The sequence below is a fragment of the Copadichromis virginalis genome, linkage group LG5 (genome assembly GCF_057382275.1).
Source record: "Copadichromis virginalis isolate Kocher_CV1m ecotype Utaka linkage group LG5, C_Virginalis_male_GT1.1, whole genome shotgun sequence".
Classification (NCBI taxonomy): Eukaryota; Metazoa; Chordata; class Actinopteri; order Cichliformes; family Cichlidae; genus Copadichromis; species Copadichromis virginalis.
Genome location: NC_140622.1, coordinates 2,846,804 through 2,871,371, shown reverse-complemented (window position 1 = coordinate 2,871,371; position 24,568 = coordinate 2,846,804). Strand labels below are relative to the sequence as shown.

The window sequence follows — 24,568 nt, the reverse complement described above, 5'->3', positions numbered from 1 at the left end:
TTGTCTTTGTTTCAGGATTCATCCACTTGATGTACAACTCCTTTAGGCGGACCTGCAGCTCCCTTGGTGTTTCCTCTGCTCCAAAGGTACTAGAACGAAACCTCATTCGATAGGTGTCAACACTTATTTCATATTTCTGCAAGACAGCACACTTTACTTTTGCATAGTCCATAGTGTCATCAATATCCATGGCTACATAAGCGGAACGTGCTTTACCAGCTAGCAGTGGTGCTAGGTGAAGAGCCCACTCATCTCGCGGCCACTGGCAAGCATGAGCAATTCTTTCAAAGGTGATTAAATAATGTTCAATGTCCTCACCTTCATTGTAAGGTTGCATTTTTGGCCCCTTCCAGCCTGAATGTCTCACCAGTGTTGAAAGCTGTGCCTCACTGCGTTGATGTGCCGGCTCCAAGTCAAGCCTATTTGATTCTTGTGTGCTGGCAGATGGTTCTGGAGTAGGTGCTCTCGAAGAAGCCGATGTAGATGCTTGTACTTCAAGTAACTGATGCTCTAGATTGCCATGCTGCATCTGCTGTTGAAGCTGGGCAAACTGATGCCGGATTTGCCTCCATCTATCATCCTGGCGCTTGTGCTCTTGCTCCAGTTTAGCATCGCGTTCAGCCTGCTGTTGCATCAGAGCTTGCAAAAGTTTGGACAATTCAGCCACATTCTCTTGTCCAGAAATATGGCCACTTATTGCCCCTTGTTGGTCGCTGCCATCTTGTAAATCATCTGCTTCACATTCTGGAACATGCCCTCTCTTTGCTCGGGTAGACATTTTCTCCACTCCTTAATTGGCCTGGAATCCCACTGCTGCCACCAAATGTGGTAGGACTCGACTTAAGCGGTCAAAGAAGTGCAGGAGACTGATGCTGTCCAGTGTAGCAAGTGATTTATTCACCATTCTGTGGCCCAAGAATATTTACAAAGAAACAAATAAGAAACTCAACTCTATAATAAACTCAATTCAAATAAACATAACTGAACTTAAATCAACAGAAATTAAGGTCAAACTGCACACAGCTACACTGACCTGAACCCTTCTTCTGAAACACCTGAGTTCGTCTGCTTAAATAGTCCCCTTAATCAAACACTTTCTCCTCTGGACTATTCCATTCAGTAGGTAGGTGAGATGAACATGATTATATTCATCCTCTACTACTCCTCTTGACTGGCAACATAAACTCTGGTGTAATCAATACATATCACAACATTAAATCTATTTCTTTATAAACCCTTTAAAATCAACTTTATTAAATTATAAGAATTCTTCCCCTCCTGCCCTTGGTCTCTTCCTGTGACCTCAGATGAACCCAGAAGGTATAAAGCAGGAAGTAGAACTACATTTCCTCCTTTTGCTTCTGGAAGACAGGTAGGTAAAGGTAAGTTCAAACAATACAAATTAACAGTTGAAATAAATAACATGTTAACTTAACAAACTTGCATGAATTGATTTAAACCAAGATGTTATATTATATAATCTGTAAAAGTGCAGAACATAAACAAACCCGGGATAGTAGATGTTTGCCTATTGCAGATTACATGTGAAATATGGTTAAATCAAAACAAGAATGTTAACTAAGAATGTAGACAAATGGTCTTCTCACCCACTTTGTCACAAGGGGAAAGCAATAAACACATAAGCAGTATAACGTTACTGAACACAAAATGAAAAACTGCAAAGAATTGCAGAAGTGCAGTCTTTGACTTCTCAATGAAACAGATGGTTTTTGAAAGCAAGAACTTTAGAGAGTTTAGCTCCATCCAGTTCCATGAAAACCTTCTGGAAAACGTCAAAGTTGTAGCGAAGGTCCGCAGGGTAGGCAAGGTTTAATGCATACATTAGTCCAAATAGCATTATCACAGCAAATGCTACATTATCCAAAGTCTTCGCCACCCTGATGCCTGCAAGGACCACTCTTGTTCATCTGCTGAAGCTTGCTCTTTAAGAAGATAAATTCAAACAGTGGTGTCTTCAACAGTCTCACTGATGGCACGTTGTTCCATGCCCTGTAAAAAAGAAGCCATGTTAGTCATTTCATGCCAAGTAAGTAATATGACACTGTGGAAAGTCTGAAAAAAAAAAAAAAAAGAAAAAGACAAGTACATACCACATACTCCCGGATAAGCATGCCAGGGTCTTCACCCATGTAGATACACACTCCCTTGACACACTCAGCATCAACATCTTCACACTGAAATGAAATGTATGTAATTAGCATCTTCATTCAGCCCTTGTCCTTCATTTAAGTTTTAATAGTGTACTTTACATGAATGTTTTTAAAGTAAAGGCACACAAATTAATAATAGGTTTACTGGCAATTAATAATAAGTTGACAAAGTGAAGGTTAAAAAAAGAACCAGATGTAAAAATACAAAATGAGAGAATTTATCATGGAAACATTTGAAATCTTCCACAATTATAAAGTTTCATCCAAAGAGGATTATGGGTGGCTGTAGCTAAGGTGGCAGAGCAGGTCAGCCACTAATCAGAAGGTCGGTAGTTCGATCCCAGGCTGTCTCCTGGCTGCATACCAAATATCCTTGGGCAAGATACTAACCCCGTGTTTGCCTACTGGTGGTGGTCAGAGGGCCCGGTGGCGCCTCTGTCAGTGTGCACCAGGGCAGCTGTGGCTACAATGTAGCGTGCCATCGCCAGTGTGTGTGAATGGGTGAATGACTGAATGTAGTGTGAAGCGCTATACGAATGCAGGCCATTTACCATGTTAAGTGAATGTTCAGGATTTATCACTTACATTATCCATTTATGCCACAATTCTTTTCAGTATTAGTCCACGCTCTCCTCTTCTGTTGACCAACTTCACCAGGTTGTCCAAGTGGAGAGCCAGCTGAGCCAGGAACTTTGTTTAAGGGGGGATGGTGGCAATTCTCTTAAACTCAGCGTTGATCTGAAAACATGAGCACAGAGGAATGAGCTTCAAAGGTTTAATACCTGGAAGAAGGCTGCAATCACTCATGCTGAAGAAATGGGCTGTCAATGGGCTGTGCCTTAACCATTTTAGGCTAATACCACAAGAACACCGTGTATGAGGCAAACCTTACCTCATGGAAATCAAATAGAGCAGGCCATCTTGCCATGAAAGTCTCCACCATTGGTGCATCACGAACACCTTCATGTCTTCTGTATGAAAAAGTCTTTTCCATCTTGAGTTTCACCAACTCTGTTACTCTTTTTTTTATGTCCATGTTGTGGGCTTTGACATGTCAATAGCTATAAGAGTCCCTTTGTCTGCTACTTCTGAAACTGAGGTAAGGTTAAGAAACTCATTCCCAAACAAGGAATCCATAAAATGAAGTCTGAAACTGCCCTGAAGACAACACTGTCTCTTGACTTCAACGATGAGATCCTCAGTTGATTCAGGCGCTCCATTAGAGAGTGAGCCTTCGACAGGTTCCGTCAGCCAAAACAGTCTTTAGGACCATAGGACTCCCCATAGGACTCTGTAGGAAAAAAAGAATTACATATCAGACATTCAGAAAGCACGGTGGTTAGCACTGTTGCCGCACAGCAAGAAGGTCCTGAGTTCAATTCCAACATCAGGCCGGGGTCTTTCTGTGTGGAGTTTGCATGTTCTCCCCGTGTTTGCGTGGGTTCCCTCCGGGTACTCTGGCTTCCTCCCACCGTCCAAAGACATGCAGCTTCTGGGGATAGGTTGATTGGATAATCCAAATTGTCACTAGGTGTGAATGTGCGAATGAATGTGAGTGCAAATGGTTGTTTGTCCCTGTGTGTTAGCCCTGCGACAGACTGGCGACCTGTCCAGGGTGTACCCTGCCTCTCGCCCTATGACAGCTGGGATAGGCTCCAGCGCCCCCCGCGACCCTGAAAAGGATAAGCGGAAGCGAATGGATGGATGGATGGACATTCAGAAAGAATCATTTCAGTTTAGTTTTCATAAAGCTATCCATACCCAATAGTCAAAGTTATAAAGATCAGACATAAAAAAAAGAATTTATCTAATGAAATACATGCGACTGAACCTATTACACTTATATGAACACCTTTTATTTCTATATGCCTTTTTAAAGTCACAATGTGGACTGATCCACTCTCATAGTCAACCAATGGATAAGTATTAAGGAGTTCACAGAGCGAAGCGAGAGTGAATATTCTTGTGGATACTGGGCGGAGCTCAAAAGCTCTGTCGTGCTCTCTGTACCAGCCACCAAGCTCTCTGACAATGTAGAATATGCTGTGGTACAATGCAGATATGGTTTTTCAGTATTCTGGCAATCCACCTGCGGCCAGTACCATTCCATTTCTATAAGTTATACTCTTTATGTCACACACTGTGCAAGGTTGACCTCTAGAATGTCAGGGAATATGTACCTAATGACTTAAGCTATCTCCTCTTTAAGCAAATCCACTAGAAAGGCCGATACAGCTGAGACCTCTAATTCAGACTTGCCGAGAAATGGGGAGTTTAGATTATAAGCTATCATCATCTGATGTTTTGACTTCTGTAATCATAAAGGTAACAATTTCACCATCACAAAAAACATTAATTTTAATTGAAAAACGGTATTCCAGTCCAGAAGAGCATCAATGGTTTCTTTAAAGTACCAATCTTTCCCTCATTTATACATAATGTTTTGAGAAGCAGCTCACATATGTTCTACACAAAGTAGAAAAAAAAAGGGGGGGGGATCCTAATTTTTGTTAGGACGATGTTGGAAAATTCACAATACATCACTTAATAAGACATAGTCTGTTGAACAAACTTATCTCCTTGTAGATATCTGCTGTATTATTTGGGCATGACCGATAGAATAGTCAAGTAAGTGACACTTCATCTAAAACAATGACTAAATGGAAAGATGACTTGGCATTTATGGGCACAGGTTCTTAAACCCACGTCTAAGGTGGCAGGATCCTTATTATAACTTGAGTGCGTGTCAGCAGCAAGAATTAAGGTATAGCACTGTGGGGCTCCCAGCTTCTTAAACTCTGACGGTTACAGCCAGACTAATTAGCCAATGTAGCCATAATAACTAGCACCAGTAACACAAACACTATTGTGCTCTCTCAGTGACGTTTTAACTTGCTAAGCCATCAAAAACGTCAGTGCTCTCTGTCACATGCATAAATTCCATATCTGACCGACAACAGCTGCTTTCTCCCGACTATGTGCAATTTGTTACTATTTTTCAGCTTTAGCCACAAAGCTAATACTAGTGATGGCCCGCTTGAAGCTGACGCTCCGGTAGTGATGGCCCGCTTGAAGCTGACGCTCCGGTAGTGATGGCCCGCTTGAAGCTGACGCTCCGGTAGTGATGGGTCGTTCGCGAACGAAATGGCTCTTAGAGCCGACTCTTTGACGTGAACGACGCGAGCCGGCTCCTTATCGCGAGCCGTCACGTGGGTTTTTTTTTTTTTTTTTCTTTCTCTCACTCTCTCTCTCTCGCACTTTTTTTCCGCTTCACTCTGCACGCGAGCCTTGTGCTTTACGCTGGGCAGAGGGGGGAGGGGCGGTAGTTACACTCAGTAGCACAGGAACAGAGTCAGAGAGAGAGAAAGAGAGGCAGGGACAACAACATTAGAAAGGTATAGTAATCATCCACAACTATTTTCAGTTGCAGATGATAAAGGATTGAGAAAGTTTATTCATGCAGGTCCATATGACAGAGAATGTGCATGTTCTTTTAGTTTTCATATTATAATTTATATTTAATTGTGTTGTGGTTTGCAGTGTTTTGTGTTCTTTTCACTTTAAATTTGTGAAAGGAAAAAGCTGAAAATTTAAATAGTTAAAACTTGAAATGTGAATAGTTGATTTTTGTATTATATGATTTATTTATTACATTTTATGTGGAGTGAATAAATAAAAGTATATTTACGGTGGCCCCTAGAGACAAAGCACATACAAACTTCAAATCACGTACGAACTCTGAAGCATGTACAAACTCCAAAACACGTAAAAACACGTACAAACTCCAAAACACGTAAAAACTCCAAAACACGTAAAAACACGTACAAACTCCGAAGCACGTAAAAACTCAGAAGCATATAAAAACTCAAAACACGTACAAAAGACAACAGAAGTGCTCCAGGATGCTGGGCGCAGTGTTGAGCCTTTGTTATCTTGTGGCTACACAAGCCAGCAAGTACCAACACTGCAAAAACAGCTATACTTGAAACAAGCCAAATATTCTTAAATCTGACAAATTTTTCTTGTTTTGAGCAAAAAAATCTGCCAATGGGGTAAGCAAAAGTTGCTTGACTAGAATTCTTAAAACTAGCAAATTAATCTAACTGCCATATGCCTTTTAACTAGACAAAATTGTCTAAAATGTATGCTTATTTGAAGAAAATGTGACTTATTATAAGTAAAAGACACTTTGATATTTAGAAAATCTGCACCTAAAATGAGTATTATGCTTTCTTGAACAAGCTGTTTTCAAGAATTATTTGCTTACTTTAAGATTCTACACCTTAATTTAGATTTTTCACATTAAAAAAAACACCTTACTATAGGACAAATTTTCTTAAAACTGAATTGTTTCTTTCTTGATTGAGCTAACTATAAGAATTATGTTTCGACTCTGAGAACAATAATCAGCAAAAATTCCTGAGAATAAGACACCATCTCTTCAAAAAGCTACTAAAAATAAGGGAATTCATCTTAAATTAAGACAGCAAAAGCACTCTTAGATTTTGCGCTTTTATTGACACAGCAATGGGTCAGTAACTCACTGAGGTCTGTTCCAGGAGAATCATGCCTAAAATTATACATTTCAGCAGGGTACTGTGTAACATGGCCAATATAAGAAGTGCATATTCCAGATACTCTTAAAATGAATAATAACAGTATAACACACTCATGGCTGGTATCAAAAATAAATTTTGCTGAAGCTTAAAACAATCACTATTTCAAATCCTATATTACATAACATTTTAGAAGAACAAGTTTAACGACCACACAAACAAACATGTGTTTTACATTTGAACAACTTTTCTATAGAAAAAAAAACAACCTCACTGACTAACACTGAGTCTGATAAACAAGGCAGATGGAGTCTGTCATCTGGGAGACTCACTCAGTGAATGACTTCCACTCACCAAGCGCCTTCTTGTAAGAGGGGGTTGAATCTCGGTCATGGATGGAGTCTTTGAGTATTTCAGTTTGCAAGACAGACAGCAGCGTGGAAATGCACTATGGATATGTGAGGTGGAGGGCATAGTAATATGCCATCAGATAGAGCAGTCCCTCATTAAGATCCTTCCGGTCAAAAGTGCTCACCGGTGTGGTTCCAACAGCTATCATGCAGTTGCCTTCAGAGACAAGCAGAACTGGACAAGCCAGGGGTCGCTGACGCAGGTAGCCTTCAGGGTCTTCTGAAGTCTACATGACAGAAAAAAAGAGTATTAGAACAAGACTGTAAGAAACACAATTTTTGAGTTGCATTACAGTTTAAAATAGATCAACTTTTTTTGTAGGTTTTATTAACATCAACATGTTATGGGGATCTGAACTTTAAGAATATTTGACTGACTCCACAGTAAAATATATAAAATGAAAACATGAGTAACTGCAAAATTCAACAATATATACACATAGAATATTGCAGCCTTACCTTTAGGACATGGAAAAAAGCCTCACTACAGATGCCCAGCTTCTTAGGTGGTACTGTGCTGGAAGGGAAAAGCATGGGAAGGGCTCTGAACACAGCTGCTGCATGTTCCACTGGTTTGAAAAAAGAAAAATAAGACAGGGCAACACCATTAAACATGGCAAATAATGTAATCTGCAAAGCATAAATGTAGACAAATCAAGATACTGTAGCATTACCTCCATCCAAAGTTTTTGGATGGAGGTAAGTGCTGGGTTCCTCTCTGAAGAAGTCACCATCTCCAGTAGTTGTTAGCATTTTTTCAGCAGCAGTCTTGTTCTAAAATACAGTGTACATAGGGCTAATTTCACATAAAATTGCACAAGAACTTTAGGTCTCTAAATATGAAAGATAGTACAACAAAATATCAGTAAAGTGTTGAACAATAAAAAATATGTATATTTAATAAATGTGTAGGCCACTTGATTTAAATCAAAACTAAAGAAGATTCTACTGTCTATCTGTTAAGTGAGTATTGGTGGAATTATTTGAAACTGCATAAAACAAGCTGGTGTGTTCTCAGTTTTGTCACACAGCGATAGGACAGAACTTACTTCTTCACATTTGTGCACTGCAAGCCATAGAGCCCGACGCCTGAGGCAATGTTCAGGACCAGGAAACAGATCTTTGATGTCATCTCGTGAAAGTGATGAGAGCAGGTCTTCTCCAACATTTGCTTCTGCAATACGAGTTTCCAATTATCACTACATTGCATTATCCTCATGTGCAAGCCAGCTGACAGCTTTGCTTGGGTAACAGACAGGATACATAGGAAACATAATTTAATATTTACCATTTAAAACCATGACTCTATTCCATTATTCTCCCTCCTCACTGCTCCACAGGTTCTAAATTACCTTCCTCCTATTGACTGGTAAAAGTAATATATTTGTGATACATCAATTAAATGCATGTATACATATAAATGTATTATTATTTTTTGCTTCCTGGGCTAAAGTATATAATGAAATAACTTCACTAATAGAAATTTGAAACTCCCACAATTTCTGTAAAACTGGCATTAACTTATGGCACTTTGCACACTTGTTGAATAAATTCACAGACACTGAAACTAATAACTGGACATGAATTCTTTCATAACTTTCTGCACTAGCATATTTAAAAATGCTAATGCAACTAAGCTAACCGCACAGCTAAGCTAAGCTAACAACCGGGTATAGCCTGCCATGCTAGCGACTTAACATGCAACATACCAGAACACAAAACATAGAAAAAACAAAACAGTCACATACCTTTCAGGTTGGCAATTGTTATTTCGTCCAGTTTTTCCATAGCGTGCCTTAATTTCTTCACACTGTACCAACTGTATCGCATCTACACCCAGACCCCAAAATCCTGCAATCCAACCGCTTAGGCACGGAGCTAGAGGCGGGAAGGTGGGCTGTACCAACTCAGGAGTATGGGGTTGTGTACGGAAATGGTTTAGTTCGCTCTTTTATACCTATAAAATGATATAAATATTTGACTATTTAGTTAGATTATGTTCTGTAAATACTGACGTGTGGGTGCTGTTACTTACTACAGCTGTTATAAGGCACTGAATTAGGATAGCCATTCCTACCCCATAATGGAATAATCCTGGTTATCTTGACTTTATGGGAAAAGTAGTTCACAGACCAGTAAAACAAAATGATTTGGCGCTGTTATCTACATCGTTTTTGTGGGTCTGACCCTCAAATCCCTACTGAGTCATATTAATTCTGCACATAGCCATAGTCCAGATTTCCGTGAAGATTGTGGCATAGATGGATGTGTCAAAGAATATCGTGTTTACAGCTAATTTTGGTATCACATTCTTCGAACACACTCCGACCACCTTGCCAATGGACGATGCAGCGGATCGATTAGGACACAAAAATCTGTAAGGTGAGACTGACTATATACTTTAATATCTTTGAAAATAATCATATAAAATATTCATGTTAGATGTCTACTTGTTTTTACAGCTTAACAGTAGATATGTTAATGCTTATTCCTTATAATCCACAACAATGCTATCTATTTATAAAGAATATTCTGATAGTGTTTAATTTCTTCTACTAGAGAAAACAACATTTTGTATTTTTTTAAACTTTTGTTTTAAATAAACCGATTGTCATGGTCCGCAGTCTCCTTGGTTGTTTGTGTTTATTAATATTCATTGTGTCAGTTAGTTTCCTAGTTATTTGTTAATTATTTCCAGTGTTTAGGTGTTCTCTGTACCTCCCTTGTCTTCAGTGTATTGTCCCTGGTTCGATATTCGTGTTTATTCCTGTTTTACTTTGATAGTCCCTGCCCTGCATCGGTGTATTCTGTTTTGCTTCCTCCTGGTCTCTTCTCATCTGATTAGTGTCAGCTGTGTTTCGTGCCTGTCTGCCAATTCCTCGTTTCCTTTTGTGTGTGTATATTTAGTGTGTTCTTTGTCGGATCGTCTGTATTCTCTCCTGTGTTATCATCTGTGTTCCCTCCCTGATGTTTTCATGTCTTATGTTCCTTGTTCAAGGTTGTAAGGTTTTTGCAACATTTTCCATGTTTCCTGTGTTCTTTAGTTTAGCTTTCCCATTTTAGGTTTTTGAGGATTTTTCAAGGCTTTTAAACTACAGTTAAGCTGCCAAATAGCAATGAGCATTAAATGAATATCCATTTATTAAACTCAGCTTGAAAACATGCATATTTTAGAGTAAATTATAAAATGCAGTATATTTCTGACATTAAAAGTTTTTAGAAATTATCAGTGTACCTTGTATTTAATTTCCTTATCCGCAACTAGTCAATTAATCAACCAATCTCAATTGCAGTTCTAGGAGGGAACCCTCATCAGCAGTGAACAGAAATCTGAGTAACATGTGGGCATACAGGACTGATTCAGTGGTGGAAAGCCAGCCAACAATGATATGATATGAGATTCCATTCCATATTACAGTTTCACACACAAAGATATGACATGTGCGGTCATGAAATATTACCTGGGTGATGTAATTGGACTACACGTGAGCTCAACATATGTTTTATAAAAGGTACACTGCTTTACATGCATGAACTGTATTTTCAGGTTATTGTTTTGGACAGTTTTGTGACAATTTTTAAAATTAAGTTGTTGTTTTCCTATAAATTCTGACAGTTGAATGCGATTTTAGCATTGCCATAGTATAGATATACTGATGCTGATCTATTATTCTGTTTGACATGGCCTAAAGTGAATGAGTTGTGCTGTTTCTGTTTTTCAAATGGGCCTGTATTTCATGTTTACCATGTGCTTTTAGTTCCTGCCTTTGTTCATATACTGCATATTGTGTCAAACTTGACAGCAATTATATTAAACTTTAGTGTCAATAAATACATTTCTTAAACTGAGCAGCTGTTTAAATGCCCTTACTCTTGAAATGAGAAAAATAATCTTATTTTTATTCTGGAAATTCAACCAAACCATTGTCATGCCTTGTAACTGGTAAATAAAGCTCAAGATGAGCTGAAATATCCTTTTAAGGAAAAGTTAGACATATTTTCCTAGAATAAGCTTTATTTTCTTGTCCAAAACTTGCTTGTTAAGAATATATTTTCTTTTTAGGCAAAAAATAAGAAAAAATGTCCATAAACAAGGTTTTTTTTACTTTCTTGAAAATCGTTTTTTGCAGTGAACGACCGGATTTGGTGTGTGGTAATAACAGGTAAATGAACTTTTTTTAAAATTATTTGAATATATATATGAGTGCCTGTGTATAAATACACAAACAATACACACATGCTTTCAATTGTGTAATTTAAGTGATCTAGTAGCTCGGCTTTGGAAGTTCAGTTCATGCTAGAAATGTGTTTTGGAGTTTGTACGTGTTTTGTCTCTAGGGGCCACCGCATATATTTATATATAAACATATATAAATAAAACCACTTGTTTTTATTTTAGTAATTCCTTTTGTGCATAATTTTATATTATTGTTAATAATAAATTAATTAAAGCAACAAAACAACCTGAAGAGCCGGTTCGGAGCCGAAAGAGCCGGCTCTTTTTAGTGAGCCGAACCGAAAGAGCCGGATCTCTAAAAAGAGCCGGAAATCCCATCACTACGCTCCGGAGCGTGTGTCGAAAAAAACAACACACTGGTTCAGAAGCACTGTGTCGAGGCTTGCTTCGTTTGGCAAAAGTCACGTGACCAGTGACGTCCGAAGCTTCGTTACGCACGTAACTGCTTCGGTACCTGATTCAAACGGATATAAGGAAGATATGGAGCCAGCGAGGAAGAGAGGACGTTCTGGCGTGTGGAAATATTTTGAGTTGATTTTGCTCAATTCATTTTATCTGCCGAAGTGAAAAACTTGAAATGTCCAAAATCATGTTTTCATAATGTAAATATCATTACAGCATATGACTTCAGGAACACTTCCATGTGAATTAAAGCTAATGAAGACTACAAAAATGTATTTGACACTATACGTACATTACATTGCTACACAGTTTAGAAAATCATTTTGTTTATTGTTTTTAGGTGATAGTCTGCAGGACCCAGGAATACCTGCATATCTACCAGCTTGCAGTGTAGTTCCTGCACTCCACAGCCTCTTTTGTTCCATGCAAGTGGATTTTCTCCAGGGCAGGAGAAACTATTTCTAAGAAAGGAAAGAGACTCAGCCAGCGCACAGTAACACTAATCCTCTTTTTAACTGTAAATAACAAAAGGGCTACCTTACATTGATCATGTTTTTACTTTGCAAGTTCTTGATTAGGGGTGGGTTTTGACTATGCTTTTCTGATTACAATCCATGCTAAATTGAATAAAGTGATATTGATTCATTAAAATCCCGTGTCGATTTGTAAATTAACGTTATTATGCCTGAAACGCCAGCATCTCAGGTTAAACCTCACAACATGTCGTCAAACACCATACAGCTAAAACAGTAACTGGGAGCAGGTTTACGGATTCTGCATACAAACGTGAACACAGAGCGCGGACCCGACGCGTCAGTCAGATTTTGATGTGTCGGCGGGTCCGCGCTGTGTTTGCCTCTTTTTTTTCGCTGGCTTCTGCAGCTGCAGGTTTCATAACTCTCTGTTTACATCTCTAATTAAGTCTCACATGTGTCAGCTTTCTTTTAATAGATACGAAATTATGGATATATACTGTTAAATGATCAGACTTGTAATATTTCTGACTGAGGCAAAACTTTCCAGATTCCAATCAAATTGAATCGGATCCTGTATCGAATCAAAATGATTCTACAAATCAGTGACGATGCAGCCGTACTCAGCTTCCTAAGCATTTTCCCTTTCCAGTTCACAATCAATCCCACCCCTAGGTCAAAAATATGTATAGGAATTGGCCTAATCTAATATTTTGTATGAACCTGTCCAGCTGTCCAGTGATTAAATGACAAGTAGATGGAGGCAGGACTTCACAGCAGGGGCATACTCCATAATGTGCTGTGCATTCTCATATGTATATTATATATATTGCTCACTTATTGTATTTACCAACATCAAGGAGTTATGAGCAAAGAAAGGCCACACCATAGTGCATGTTTAAATAGGGAAAGTTTATTGATCAAAATGTATTACGCAGATACGCATTACATTTTTTTCAGCCCCCCAATCGAGAAAACAAAACCAATTACATGTTCAAAGCAACGGAACGGTGGCCCAATATCAGAGAGAACTCCACTCTTGAGTGAGCAGTGATAATTGAGCAGTCCGTTTTATTTTGCAGATTCAAGCTGCTCTTCAAAATTTTCACCACCAGATGTCACCAGAGAGGACTGTGTTGAAAAGCTTCGAGTAATGAACCGTTTTTCAATACAAGCTTCAGTGCTTCGGAAAGCTTCATTTGGCCATCACTAGCTAATACCAACTTTAGCTAGCACTGTAAAAACAACATGTAGATGCATTACAGATTACTTTTTATATAGCATGCACTGCAACAATTCTGTGAAAACGTACCAAACTAAAACAAATGTATTTAAATTACTTACCTTCTCACTATGCCTGACTCAGTGCCAAAGGTTGCATGTGGCTAAACAATCTTCCAGAATCTGGCGGTCAATTGCGCTCTCCTTAAATTATGTTGTTGTCTTATTGGATAAGACTCTAGGTCGTATTATCCAATCATATTTAGTTGTTGTCTTTGAATATATTGCATCATTTCCGGTTGTGGTCAAACATGATTACAATGGTTTTAGTATTCTAATTTAGTCACTTTAAATCAATGCAAGAAAAATGAGTAGTCTCAGTATTGTTTATAATCAAGTAAATGGTACTTTATTTAATCATGTAAATAAGAGAAACATGAAAAGCTTGTGTAGCATTAACTAAATTCATTTGTGCAAATTCAAAAGCCTGCCAATTCCCGTTTTTTCAGTGTAGTTTCAAAAGTGAACAAGTCTCCAGCTTTACAGCAGAGCTGAACATGGAGCCCACATCTTTTGGATTTTGACTACTTTTCTTTTTCACCGTCACTGTAAAGTGGTGATTTTTTAAAATATAATTTACCAGATTAAACTGTATTAAGCCTAAGTTCTGCATTTTTAAGTGTAATTGCAGTGTTATCATGTTCTGTGTTTGATTGGACGTAAAGATGTCTCATTCAGACTTTCTATCTAGCATTCACACTAAATGACCTGACACACAGAACACGGATCAAACCAGCAACCTTCTGATTACTGGGCTTCCTACACTATCACCTAAGCTACAGACACCACCTGTGTTCCAATCAAAAGTTCACGTTTGTTTGTAGGATTTTTTGTAGAATGGGAGCTTGATTTATGATGTCATCATGGATATCTGAGGACGGTTTCCACCACCTGTTTGACTCAATGCCGTGAAGAATTAAAGTACGCAAAAGGAGCTCCTATATTGTTCTAGCAAAGCTTACCTATTAAGACAATCAGGGAGTGTATATTACAATAAAAAGTACAAACATGACAGCTTCTATTTAGCATGACAAAAATGGCTGGGGCAGACATTGTGGTATTTGGGTGCTGTGGAGAATTCACTACAGCAGAGAGATAGATATTGGACTCTGCAACAAAGTCAAACACTGATACGATGTTACTGTAAAAAAAACTAAAACTAAAGATAACAAAAAAAAAACTGCACTCTTTGTCCAGCGAATTATGAGCCAATTAATTGAATGAGTCATTTTCTCCATCGTGCACTGGTGTTACTAAGCAGTGTGCCATCGTTGGGAAAGATCAGTTGATTTAGGGATGTCCGGTGTCTCAGCTAATCCTTTTGAGCTGACCTACTTGCTGACCTGCTAGAAAATGTCCAGTCCTCCTTTATTTCAGGCTACCATGTTAATGATGAACTACTCTTCTAGCAACATTTAACGATCCCGTGAAATGAATTAAACAGTTCATGTTCATACAGACGCACAAACTCACATCTAGTCTAGAGCAGTTGCAGTCTTGCTTCGTTCTTGTGGAGTGTCCTAGAAGAAAAACTATATTTCTTGTGTTTGCTTACTGTTTAGCATCTTGCTACACAAAGCCTCTCTTCTAAATTAGCAAATGCTCATTGAAGTCAATCTATTTATTAAGGATTACTGACGTTACTGGGCCACACTTCTTAATCTCTGAGTTCAGGTGTTTTTACTTCCATTGCCACAGCTGAAAAGTATTAAACCAGCAATTACTCAAACATTTGTTAAAAAAGGGACATTTTAAAGAGCTATCTGATTTTGAGAGTGGTTCCATAATGTAGAAGTGACCAGACTATGATTCAACTACACTATTTATGTATTCAATCAGTAATTTGAAAAGTAAACTATATTACTTCACTACAGCTAAAATTCAGTGAGCTCTTTTAAATGACCTATTCGTTCACAAATGCTTGTCAAGGCAGACTGCATGGATAGATGCTTGACTTTATACAACAACTCAAAAACTATGAGGTGTCACCCAACAGAAGGGTACTTGTTATTTTCATATTTCCATTCTAAGACCACACGAGTTGCACTGAAGTGACCCTTCCCTCGAAGGTAAAGTCATCCCAGCAAAACATCACCACTGAATCTATCACTGTCAATAATTCAGGGATGCAACATTATTATTTATAAAGTCCAGTTTCTCTCATGAAGGTTCTTACATGGAGTTTCCCATACGTACAGGAACACACTAGTTCCTGCACTGATTACAAATGAGAACATCAGAGGAGGAGCTCAGGTTGAGCAGTTTGGAGACAAAGTTAAAAAGTCAAGACTGAGATGATCTGAACATGTGCAGAGGACGGTTAGTGGGTACACTGGACGCAGGATGCTGCCAGGCAGGAGGAAAAGAATATTCATGGATAAAGTAAAGAAGACGTGATGGGTTGCAGCACCTGGTACCACGATCACATGCCTGAAAAAACATAAAGACAAAGATGACACTGGAGATGTGGCCTGCTCTGACTGAATCCTCGCAGCTAAGAGGGAGACCAGTGGGAGACAGGAAAACCACAACCCCACAGGGCCTCCTACTGGTATGAACGTGGCAACTGCAAACACCTCATCCAGCTTTGCACAGTTGGTGTGGAGCACCCACAATTTAGTTCTACATGTAACATGACTATAAAGGACTATTCTGTTTACAGGACATTTTATTCACAAAAATAAAAAAAATTAGAAATGAAAAATAATCAAGATTATTCACTAAAAATATTATTATTAAACTATCACACACTAGTGGGCTTCACAGAGTACATACAGAAGGTTGCTGTGACGAGGAGGGATGGGTGAGGTGGAGGCGTCCACTAAAGGGAACAAAGAAGATATCTAAAACACAGAGTGATTACCCACGTAGCCTTTCTTAAGCAAGAACTCAGTGGTGTGGGGTTTTTATTTCACGAGCATGTGCCAAAAGAATCCTTCACTTTGTTCTTTGACTTTTTTCTTAAAGTCTAAATGTGCACACACGTGTACGACACACTTATACCTTCTATAAAATGCCTTGTGTAGATGAGTTGTTCAGCTGTGTTATCTTGTGATACAACATATAGCCTCTTTTTTTCTTTTAACCAGCTGCAGCTTTCTGCACCATGTTTTCAGCGTCCGTCTATTTATCACCACACAGCACACTGTGTTTATGTGCTAAAAGAAAAATCATCCTTATCGACATTTCAGCTTTTTCTCAAAGTGGTACTTCAACTTTAATCTTGAAATTTCAACTTTAATCTAAAAAAGATCAATAATATATTTTTCCTTAATGTGGCACTAACAGTAGATTAGCCTGTAATAAAGGACTTTGTTAAGACTCAAACTTGACACATTGGTGCTGTGTGCCAAGACTGAATCAATATCAACAAAAAGTCCACGTAAACAAATGCAAAATTCATACGTGTTCTTTCGACAGTCTGTTCAATCCGTAAATCAAAATGAATAGCACTGTAGATTCTGACACCTGTGAAAAAACAATCAATACACTGACTGAAGTGGAATTCAGCAAGCACAGCCCCCCTACTGTACTCCTCAAAGAGCAATAATGCAGCTCTAGTATATTCAAGTCTAGCAGGGGAAGAATTTTCACATTAGCTCCTGAAGGCTAGTTCTGTTCCAGTGCATAAGATTTGGAAAGTAAAAATAGCTTTTCCTTTTGGAAGTGGCTGAGAGACTAAAGACATGTTTGAAATGAGCTCTCAAAGAAGACATTCTACACTTGAGCCCACAGAGTCAATGGGGAGGAACCACAAAGGCTTTATTTAATGTAAAGCAACATAACAAAAGCCAAGGCCTTTATGAAAGACAACATGCCTGAGCTTTTAACTGTTCTGATACAAGGAGACATTCAGGACTTACAAACTCAGGCACGGTGCAGCAGCCACACTGAAATGTGAACTCTCAATTCAGAAACTGTGTCGAATGAAACAAAAATCAACTGTGTGACAATAAATTTTCAAATTGTCATTTGCAATTTAAATTGCATCATCAGTTGATACAAATTAGTAAACTGTGCAGGCTTGAGATCCAAACAAATGTAACCAACCAAGGTGTGAAATAACAGTCTGCAAAAAACACAACATGCCAAAATATTTTCCCTGCTCCATTCTTTTCCTCTGCCTCACTTGCCCCCGCTAAATTCCCAGCATATTGCCGAATGCAATGCACCCTGCAATTACCCATTATCCAATCAAACGGAGTCAACACTTAACCATTTCCACAGCTCTGGGTCCAGCCACTTATCTGTCAGGGTTCTCAGTAGGCTTCAATAGCTGAACAGCATTGCATAATCTTATGGCTTCAAATTCATGCTACCCCAGCAGGGACAGAGGAGAGTTGGCTTTCTGTCTGAGGGGTCGTTGTTGTCAGTCACTGGCGGGGTGATTTCAGTTCTGGTCACTAACAGCAACAGCCCAGCACGCCAAGTACCTTGTCCATTACAATACACAACGCAGGGCTAATCATCTGAAAGGCCTCCAGATAGTGCTTTTTAAGCCCCTCGTAGATAATTCCCTACACATCATCTCTTTTGTTACGCTGTGAAGCTGTCATTTATGACTGTAGACACAACACTAAAACCTCCCCTTTTGTTCTTAAATTCTGTCCTTGGCCTCTCTCCACCCTGTCCTGCTCCTTCATTAAACTGACACAATACTACCCATCCCAACCCCAACCAACTCATACAGTAGGAGATTTTACCAGTGCAAGACTTTATTTTGCAGATCAGCACAGAAATACGCACAAATGTTTTTAAAAAATCTAAACTTAAAAAGCTACAATATTTAATATCTCTTTTTTAAGAAATCATAGGATTAAGATGATCAGTCAAACTGACTGACAGGCTGACTGCTGAAGGACCGCTGAGAGTTTTTCGTGCCTGTGATTTCACAGCTTTGATACTGGCTCCCTCTAGTGGTTTCAAGACACCACCGCAAGAAAAGAAGGCAAAATAGGATATTTTATCTCCACAACACTGGAGTCTGGCAACACTGGTGCATTTGAAGAAAAATGTTTATTCTCTTTAAAATCCTACGTCAAAACATTTGTTGAACAGCTATAAAGACAAATAGCAACAACAATAATAAAACAATGCAATGTGTAATGAACACAGACTGCGGAACATTTATACACAGAGCTCTATGCTAGTGTGCACACCTGGAGGAAGTTTAATTGGTTTCTCTCCCACCATTTCAGCGGGGTCTTTTCTTCTTTGAACATAAATGTTCACTTCAGCCTTTACTGCTTCTCTTAACGTTACCATGGGATCAAACATAACCAAGACTGATGCTGCTGTCATTGGAAGTGTGCTGCTCTCCAAGAAACTGCCAAAACTTTCTTCTTGGCTTTGGTTGGAGGTGGCGTTCTTCCATATTCTTTCTCCACTCCTGCACTACTCAGTGAACAACAACAAAAGTCCTTTCACATCGGTCAGGTCAGTGTCCCTTTCTCTTCAGACAGTACAGAGCTCATCAGATGATGCAGTTCAGGCTTCATACAAACGAACAAAGTTTACTGCAGCGAGGCTTTCTTTGTTTTATATGGCTCAACAAAACCTGAAACCCCAACTGGAGAAAATGGTTTTAACGACAGTGGTTATCAACTTCCTCTGTTAAGCCGGGGTTTGTGCTTCAGGCTCTGTACGTACTCACATAAACGTGGGTATTTTGTGGGTTATGTGCGTCCTCTTCCACATGACTGGTATGGTTGTGGACCACTCCAGTCAGACACATGACAGCTGATGATAAAGAAAGGTGTGCACAACAAACATTTTTCTGGTGATTTTTTTCAGTGCTGCTGTTAAGGTGACTGTTGCACATTAGAGATCTCAAACTTTAAACGGGATCAGTTTAAACATTAAATGTTACTGTGCCACTGCCCAATGCAGGAGGTGTGGAAATTGCTTTAGTTAGCAGAGTTAGCAAAGTAGTTAGCAAACTAAAATTAATTTTACTGATTAAAGTTTTCTAGTAGCTTAGATTCCAGCAGTTTAAAGACTATTTAGGAACAGATTAGAATCATGTACAACATTTATACATTTTCTTCATCATGAAATTAGTACATGCATATTTAAAACATGCTGAAAATAAAAGATTCAGTAAAAAACAATTTCCTTGTTTATTCCCTTATATTTACATTTTCTGTTCTCGGTTTCATTCTGGTTTGTGTTATTCCATGATTCCCTGTTTATTCCTGCCTCCTCTTTGTTTCCTTGTCTGACTTAAGGCCCCAGTGTACCTGCCGCAATGGCTGCTTTGCTTGCTGCTGCAACCTTGTTTCACAGTCACTTGTATTTTTACACAAATCACAGGAAGCTGCTGCAGTATTCTCCTGAATAATAAGTGTTGCCACAAAAAACAGTACCACACTTTTGCAAATTTCAAACAGTTCCACCGTCTCCCTCTGTACATCTGCATGTCTCTGAGCTTCTATACTGAAATATCATTCAAATGGCGATTAAAAACTGGCACAATCGAACACTTGTGTTTTGAACCCAGCTTCAGCTGGCCATGGCACAACATGCCAGGTTACAAAAAGAATCAAGAGGGACACGATCTGTTGAAGCACCACAAGACTGTTGTGCGTCAAAGAACAACCTGACTGTTCTTTCTAGTATAGTGCGTTTCCCAAATGCAATTTTAGTCTGAGTACCTTTAAGGGCTTTAGCTATCACTGCTATGCAGTTGATATTTTAAGCTGCTGATCCTGAATATGAAGTTGGTTGGCTGCCAGTTTAAAGAAGATAAAACACAAGTCCTTGTCTATGCCCCTGACACATGTATGCACCTGATGTAATGAAGGCCATTGGTCCATTTTTGTCTGTCAGGAACCTTGGGGTAACTCTTGACTCTGCATTCACTTTGGAGTGCTGCTACAAGCCTTCTGAGCAGCTATTTCTTTTATTTCTCAGGTTGTAAATTGGATCAACTTTTCCTTGCTGGCCTACCTGTGGGAAAACTTTTCCACAGATACTACAGATGTTCAAAAGCAGTCACAAAGCATTAAAATAAATGCAGGGGTCTAAGAGTATATAATATCTAAGAGTCACATGTGTGTGCATGTGCTGGGTTCATTTTGCCCATGCTGCCGGAGGAGAGGCTGGAGAACTTGGTGCTAGAGCAATTTGTGGCGGGGCTGCCTGGGGACACGGTGCACTGACCCTTGTCTGTAGAGGCGGCTGTGACCCTTGCAGAGGATTATCTGGCAGCCAGGGCTGATTGGACAAAGAGAGCCATCCATCCAGCCAGAGGTGCAGGCTGCCCAAGCCTGTCCCGGCGGAAGAGGGCCCAGTGCCACCGGATTACTATCAAGTTCTCTCCTCTCTGCTCTCCTAGGGATCAGAAGCGTCGGGTGCCGGTCATGATGTATGCTGTGTGGCACACATCACCTCAGTTTGTATGACAGAGAAGACTGTTACAACACATTTTGGGTATGTTAAGTGCAAGGTGTAGTAATATGGCATCAACACCAACATTCCTTCCCAGAAATCCTCCAAGGGGAGAGTGGTCACTGCACAGCAACAATGCTCGTTGTCCCATCAAAAAGTAGCACTGGGGAGGAGAGAGGCCGCTTCTCCAGGTATAGCAGAGCATCTTCACCCGGCTGGAGGAGAACAAAAAAGAGCAAATTCTTCAAGATTTTAAATTAAAGCGCTGCTGTGCATCCAAACAGCTTAAGGCACAAAAAGCGATATCAAGAGTTTACAATGCTCCAACTGATTTACATAAATGTGAAATTTTTAAAAATGTATAAATTCTGAGCAGGAATTTTCTCTATTTTTCAGCCTTTTCATTTTGTCTATTTGTGCTTTTTTCTTTTCTTTTTTAACAACTTTTTTTTCTTTTTTCTTTTTTTTTTTACCTCTGTTACAGATTCCAGTTTTTGAAGGCCTTTTTTAAAATCCATTTTTACTGCTTCTTTATGTATCCCAACTGCAATGTGCTTTTGTTCTGCACTGCCTCACTGAAGTTGTTTTTGAATGACAAGTAAGAAAATTAATTAAGGAGTAATTTAATCCCTGCTGAATTGAACTTTGAAGCCACTCTTATAAAGTATGAAAAAGCAAAATAATAATAATAATACAAGTAAATGGAGTGCAGTCACTGGTATTGCTTACAGCTGTTCTCACCTTGAGGATATGAAGGCGAGCCTCACTGACACTTCCCAGCCGCTTTGGTGGTGTAGTTGGTGAAGGAAAAAGAAATGGGAGTGCAGTGAAGAGAGTGACAGTAAAATCCACTGTGGAGAGAGAATTGTCTCTTAATGAAGTAATCTGAACATATCTGATACTTGGATTTAATGTATGAAAAGGCCACTTACCTCCACGTACATCCAAGGGGAGAGGAGGTTATAGAACTGCACCTTCGAACAAAACTCTGCCCATCGACCCTCCATGTGATCTATGTATTTGCAGTTGGAGCCACCAATGATGCGACGCAGTTCATCCATCGCCTATGACAAAATTGTGCTCAGTTAGTCAAGAACTAACTAAACCTATCCAGAGAAAGCAAGGATTTAACTGAAGGTAGTTGAACTTACATTTCCTATGTCTTTGAAGCACAGGTATGCTTCAAATATTTTTCTAGGCCTGTCTTCTTCCCTTGTAACATCAGCATCAATAAAAGCTCGTCTGGCCTCAAACTCCAGGTCCAAAATTTGAGCAATGCCACTTTGGTTGGTTTTTGAATTGGGTTTCCTGTACATGTTGCTCAAGGTTTTGTAATGTCTTGCCTGCATCTTCAGGCTGTCATGGTCTGCTAGGGAAAGCAAAGAGCAATTGCAAGACATGGTGTAACCAGACTTCAGAAAATCCAGATTTTTCTAATCAGTCATTTCTAGTAAGGTTGCATGGTTGTTTTTAAGTATAATATTTATGAGAATTAATGTTTAGGTTAAATATGTTTGAGTAATGAACTGACCCTATATGTCCTGATCATTTCCCTTTGTGTCATTTTCTTATAATGATCATGGATTTATGTTAATTGTTAGTTTGAACAGAATCAAATATTAAAACGAAAGTTTAAGATGCTCGTGAATAAAACTGTGGTGAAAATAAGGTAAAGGTTGTTTACTGTGTATATCGTTCACATCAGTGTGGACAGTGATTATGACCAACTCGAGTTAATGCCAAACCACTATGATTTATGGAATAAACACTTAGAACGGGGTTCATTGCTGCAGCCATATTTTGGAAAGAGCTGTAAGAGGAGCCACAGTCAGACTGAGAGGTAGACAAGGTGGACTTACCAACAACATCATCTGGAGGTGCAGTTGATGGACCTATATCAGCCCTGGGTGCAGAGCATGATGCTGACTTGGATAATAGTGGTAAATCCAGCGTAGTATTGTTTGACGTTGTTGGTACAGTGGAGGGTAGCTGCAATTGGAATTCTTTCTCTGAGGAAAAAACAGAAGATGAACAGAATTTAATAACAGGAAATAGCTAAAAAGTTAAGGAAAATATTCAACACTGTGTAAATCTTGTAAGACACTCTGAACAGAAAACTGAGGGCAGGTGGTCTCTTTGAAGTTTTATATGTCCAAACATCAGTATAGCAGACCAAAGAGAGCAATTAACAAGCTACACAAGGCCTTTATGTCTTTTACTCTCGACCAAAACCAGGCAGAGCGTGTATTTGTTTCTTGGGAATTCCGTGTGACGACATCTTCTCTGATCGGTGTCTGGGAGCTACGGAGTGAACGCTTTGCAGAGGTGAAAGCCAACATCAAAGGATTCTGGGAAGTAGCTAGCCGGTCGTCACGGCAAAGCTACGAGAGCGTCTCTCAGCATGGGCCCGAAAAAAGTTCTGTCAGCCGAGGAAGGAGACGATATTAAGAAGTCGCTGGAGTTTATGACAGAGGAGATTTCTACTGTCAAACTGCAGCAGAAAGCCATCCTGGACCTGGTCGAGGAAGTTAAGGCTCTCCGCATCCAGAACGCCGAGAAGGATCGGCGGCTGGCGTACCTGGAGAACAGAGTGGCGGATTTGGAGCAGTACACCCGGATGAACGATGTTATCATCACGGGGCTTCGCATCAAACCCCGGTCATACACCCGGGCGGTCGCCACTGACAATGTAGGAGGGCCAGGAGAGGAAGATGTCAACTCCACGGAGCATCAAGTGGTTACCTTTCTACGGTCCAAAGGTGTGGAAGTGGATTATAACAACATTGAGGCTTGCCACCCTCTACCCCGAAAAAATGACAGTAACAAACCAGCCATCATTGTGAGATTTGCAAACAGAAAACAGAAAACAGCACTGTTAAAACAAGGAAGGAAACTGAAAGGATCCGATGTCTTCATGAACGAACATCTGATAAAAAGAAATGCGGACATTGCCAGGAAAGCACGTTACTTGAAGAAACAGGGAAAAATTCAAAATACATGGACCACCAACTGCAAAGTATTCATTAAACTCAATGGAACACCGGAACAAGCCAAAGTGTTGGTCATCAGAAATATGGAAGAGCGGGACAAATACTGAGGTCAACTTACTCTGGAGGTATGAATACACATGTGACGTGACACACAACACAACACATGGCACAGTCCAAAAGAACTTCATCTGCATCCGGCAACAATATCAACATGACTCATTGGAATTCTCTTTATGATAATCTGGAACTGAGAACATTTCGATACACAGACCATAATGTTCTAGACTTAGAAAAGGATATAGACCCGGAAAATAATTTCTTCTACAACATCAGCTGTAACTGCTGCTACTTCACTGATGAACAGTTTAAGCACACCATCAACACGGAAAATAAATTATCAGTAATCCATTTTAATAGCAGAAGTCTGTATGCCAACTTCAACAATATAAAGGAATATCTCAATGAGTTGACAAATCCATTTGGAATTATTGCCATTTCTGAAACATGGATCAATGCGGAGAAAGGAATGGACTTTGGACTGGAGGGATATGAAGTGAATTTTGTAAATAGAAGGAACAAGAGTGGAGGGGGAGTAGCTGTGTATGTGGATAAAAACCTAAACTACAAGGTGGTAGAAAGTATGACAACTGTAATTGATA

General features: G+C 39.4%; 2 protein-coding genes, 1 long non-coding RNA gene and 1 pseudogene across 4 annotated transcripts in view; 1 reads left to right on the top strand and 3 right to left on the bottom strand.

The window, feature by feature from the left end:
• Positions 1-875: 875 nt before the first annotated feature.
• Positions 876-3,477, bottom strand: LOC146708757 (uncharacterized; annotated as a pseudogene). The gene is made up of 4 exons (XR_014920627.1): positions 3,064-3,477; positions 2,757-2,909; positions 2,112-2,195; positions 876-2,010 (listed from the first exon to the last, which is right to left on the bottom strand). The product of XR_014920627.1 is annotated as an uncharacterized LOC146708757 (transcript).
• A 3,192-nt stretch (positions 3,478-6,669) lies between these two features.
• Positions 6,670-7,890, bottom strand: LOC146708756 (uncharacterized). Its single transcript, XM_085457923.1, has 3 exons — positions 7,812-7,890; positions 7,597-7,706; positions 6,670-7,364 (listed from the first exon to the last, which is right to left on the bottom strand). Exons 1-3 carry the CDS (start codon positions 7,888-7,890, stop codon positions 7,176-7,178), a joined length of 378 nt encoding a protein of 125 aa, XP_085314049.1. The 3' UTR covers positions 6,670-7,175.
• A 1,415-nt stretch (positions 7,891-9,305) lies between these two features.
• LOC146708755 (uncharacterized) lies at positions 9,306-10,986 on the top strand. Its single transcript, XR_014920352.1, has 2 exons — positions 9,306-9,519; positions 10,431-10,986. It is a non-coding gene; the product is annotated as an uncharacterized LOC146708755 (long non-coding RNA).
• A 7,582-nt stretch (positions 10,987-18,568) lies between these two features.
• Positions 18,569-24,568, bottom strand: part of LOC146708754 (uncharacterized) — a 9,390-nt gene continuing 3,390 nt past the window's right edge. Inside the window, exons 2-6 of the mRNA XM_085455580.1 lie at positions 22,779-22,928; positions 22,071-22,288; positions 21,852-21,983; positions 21,661-21,770; positions 18,569-21,134 (exon numbers count right to left, since the gene is read on the bottom strand). Of these exons, the coding sequence (XP_085311706.1) occupies positions 20,921-21,134; positions 21,661-21,770; positions 21,852-21,983; positions 22,071-22,268 (654 nt within the window). The 5' untranslated portion in view covers positions 22,269-22,288; positions 22,779-22,928 and the 3' untranslated portion in view covers positions 18,569-20,920. The remainder of the gene's footprint in view (positions 21,135-21,660; positions 21,771-21,851; positions 21,984-22,070; positions 22,289-22,778; positions 22,929-24,568) is intronic.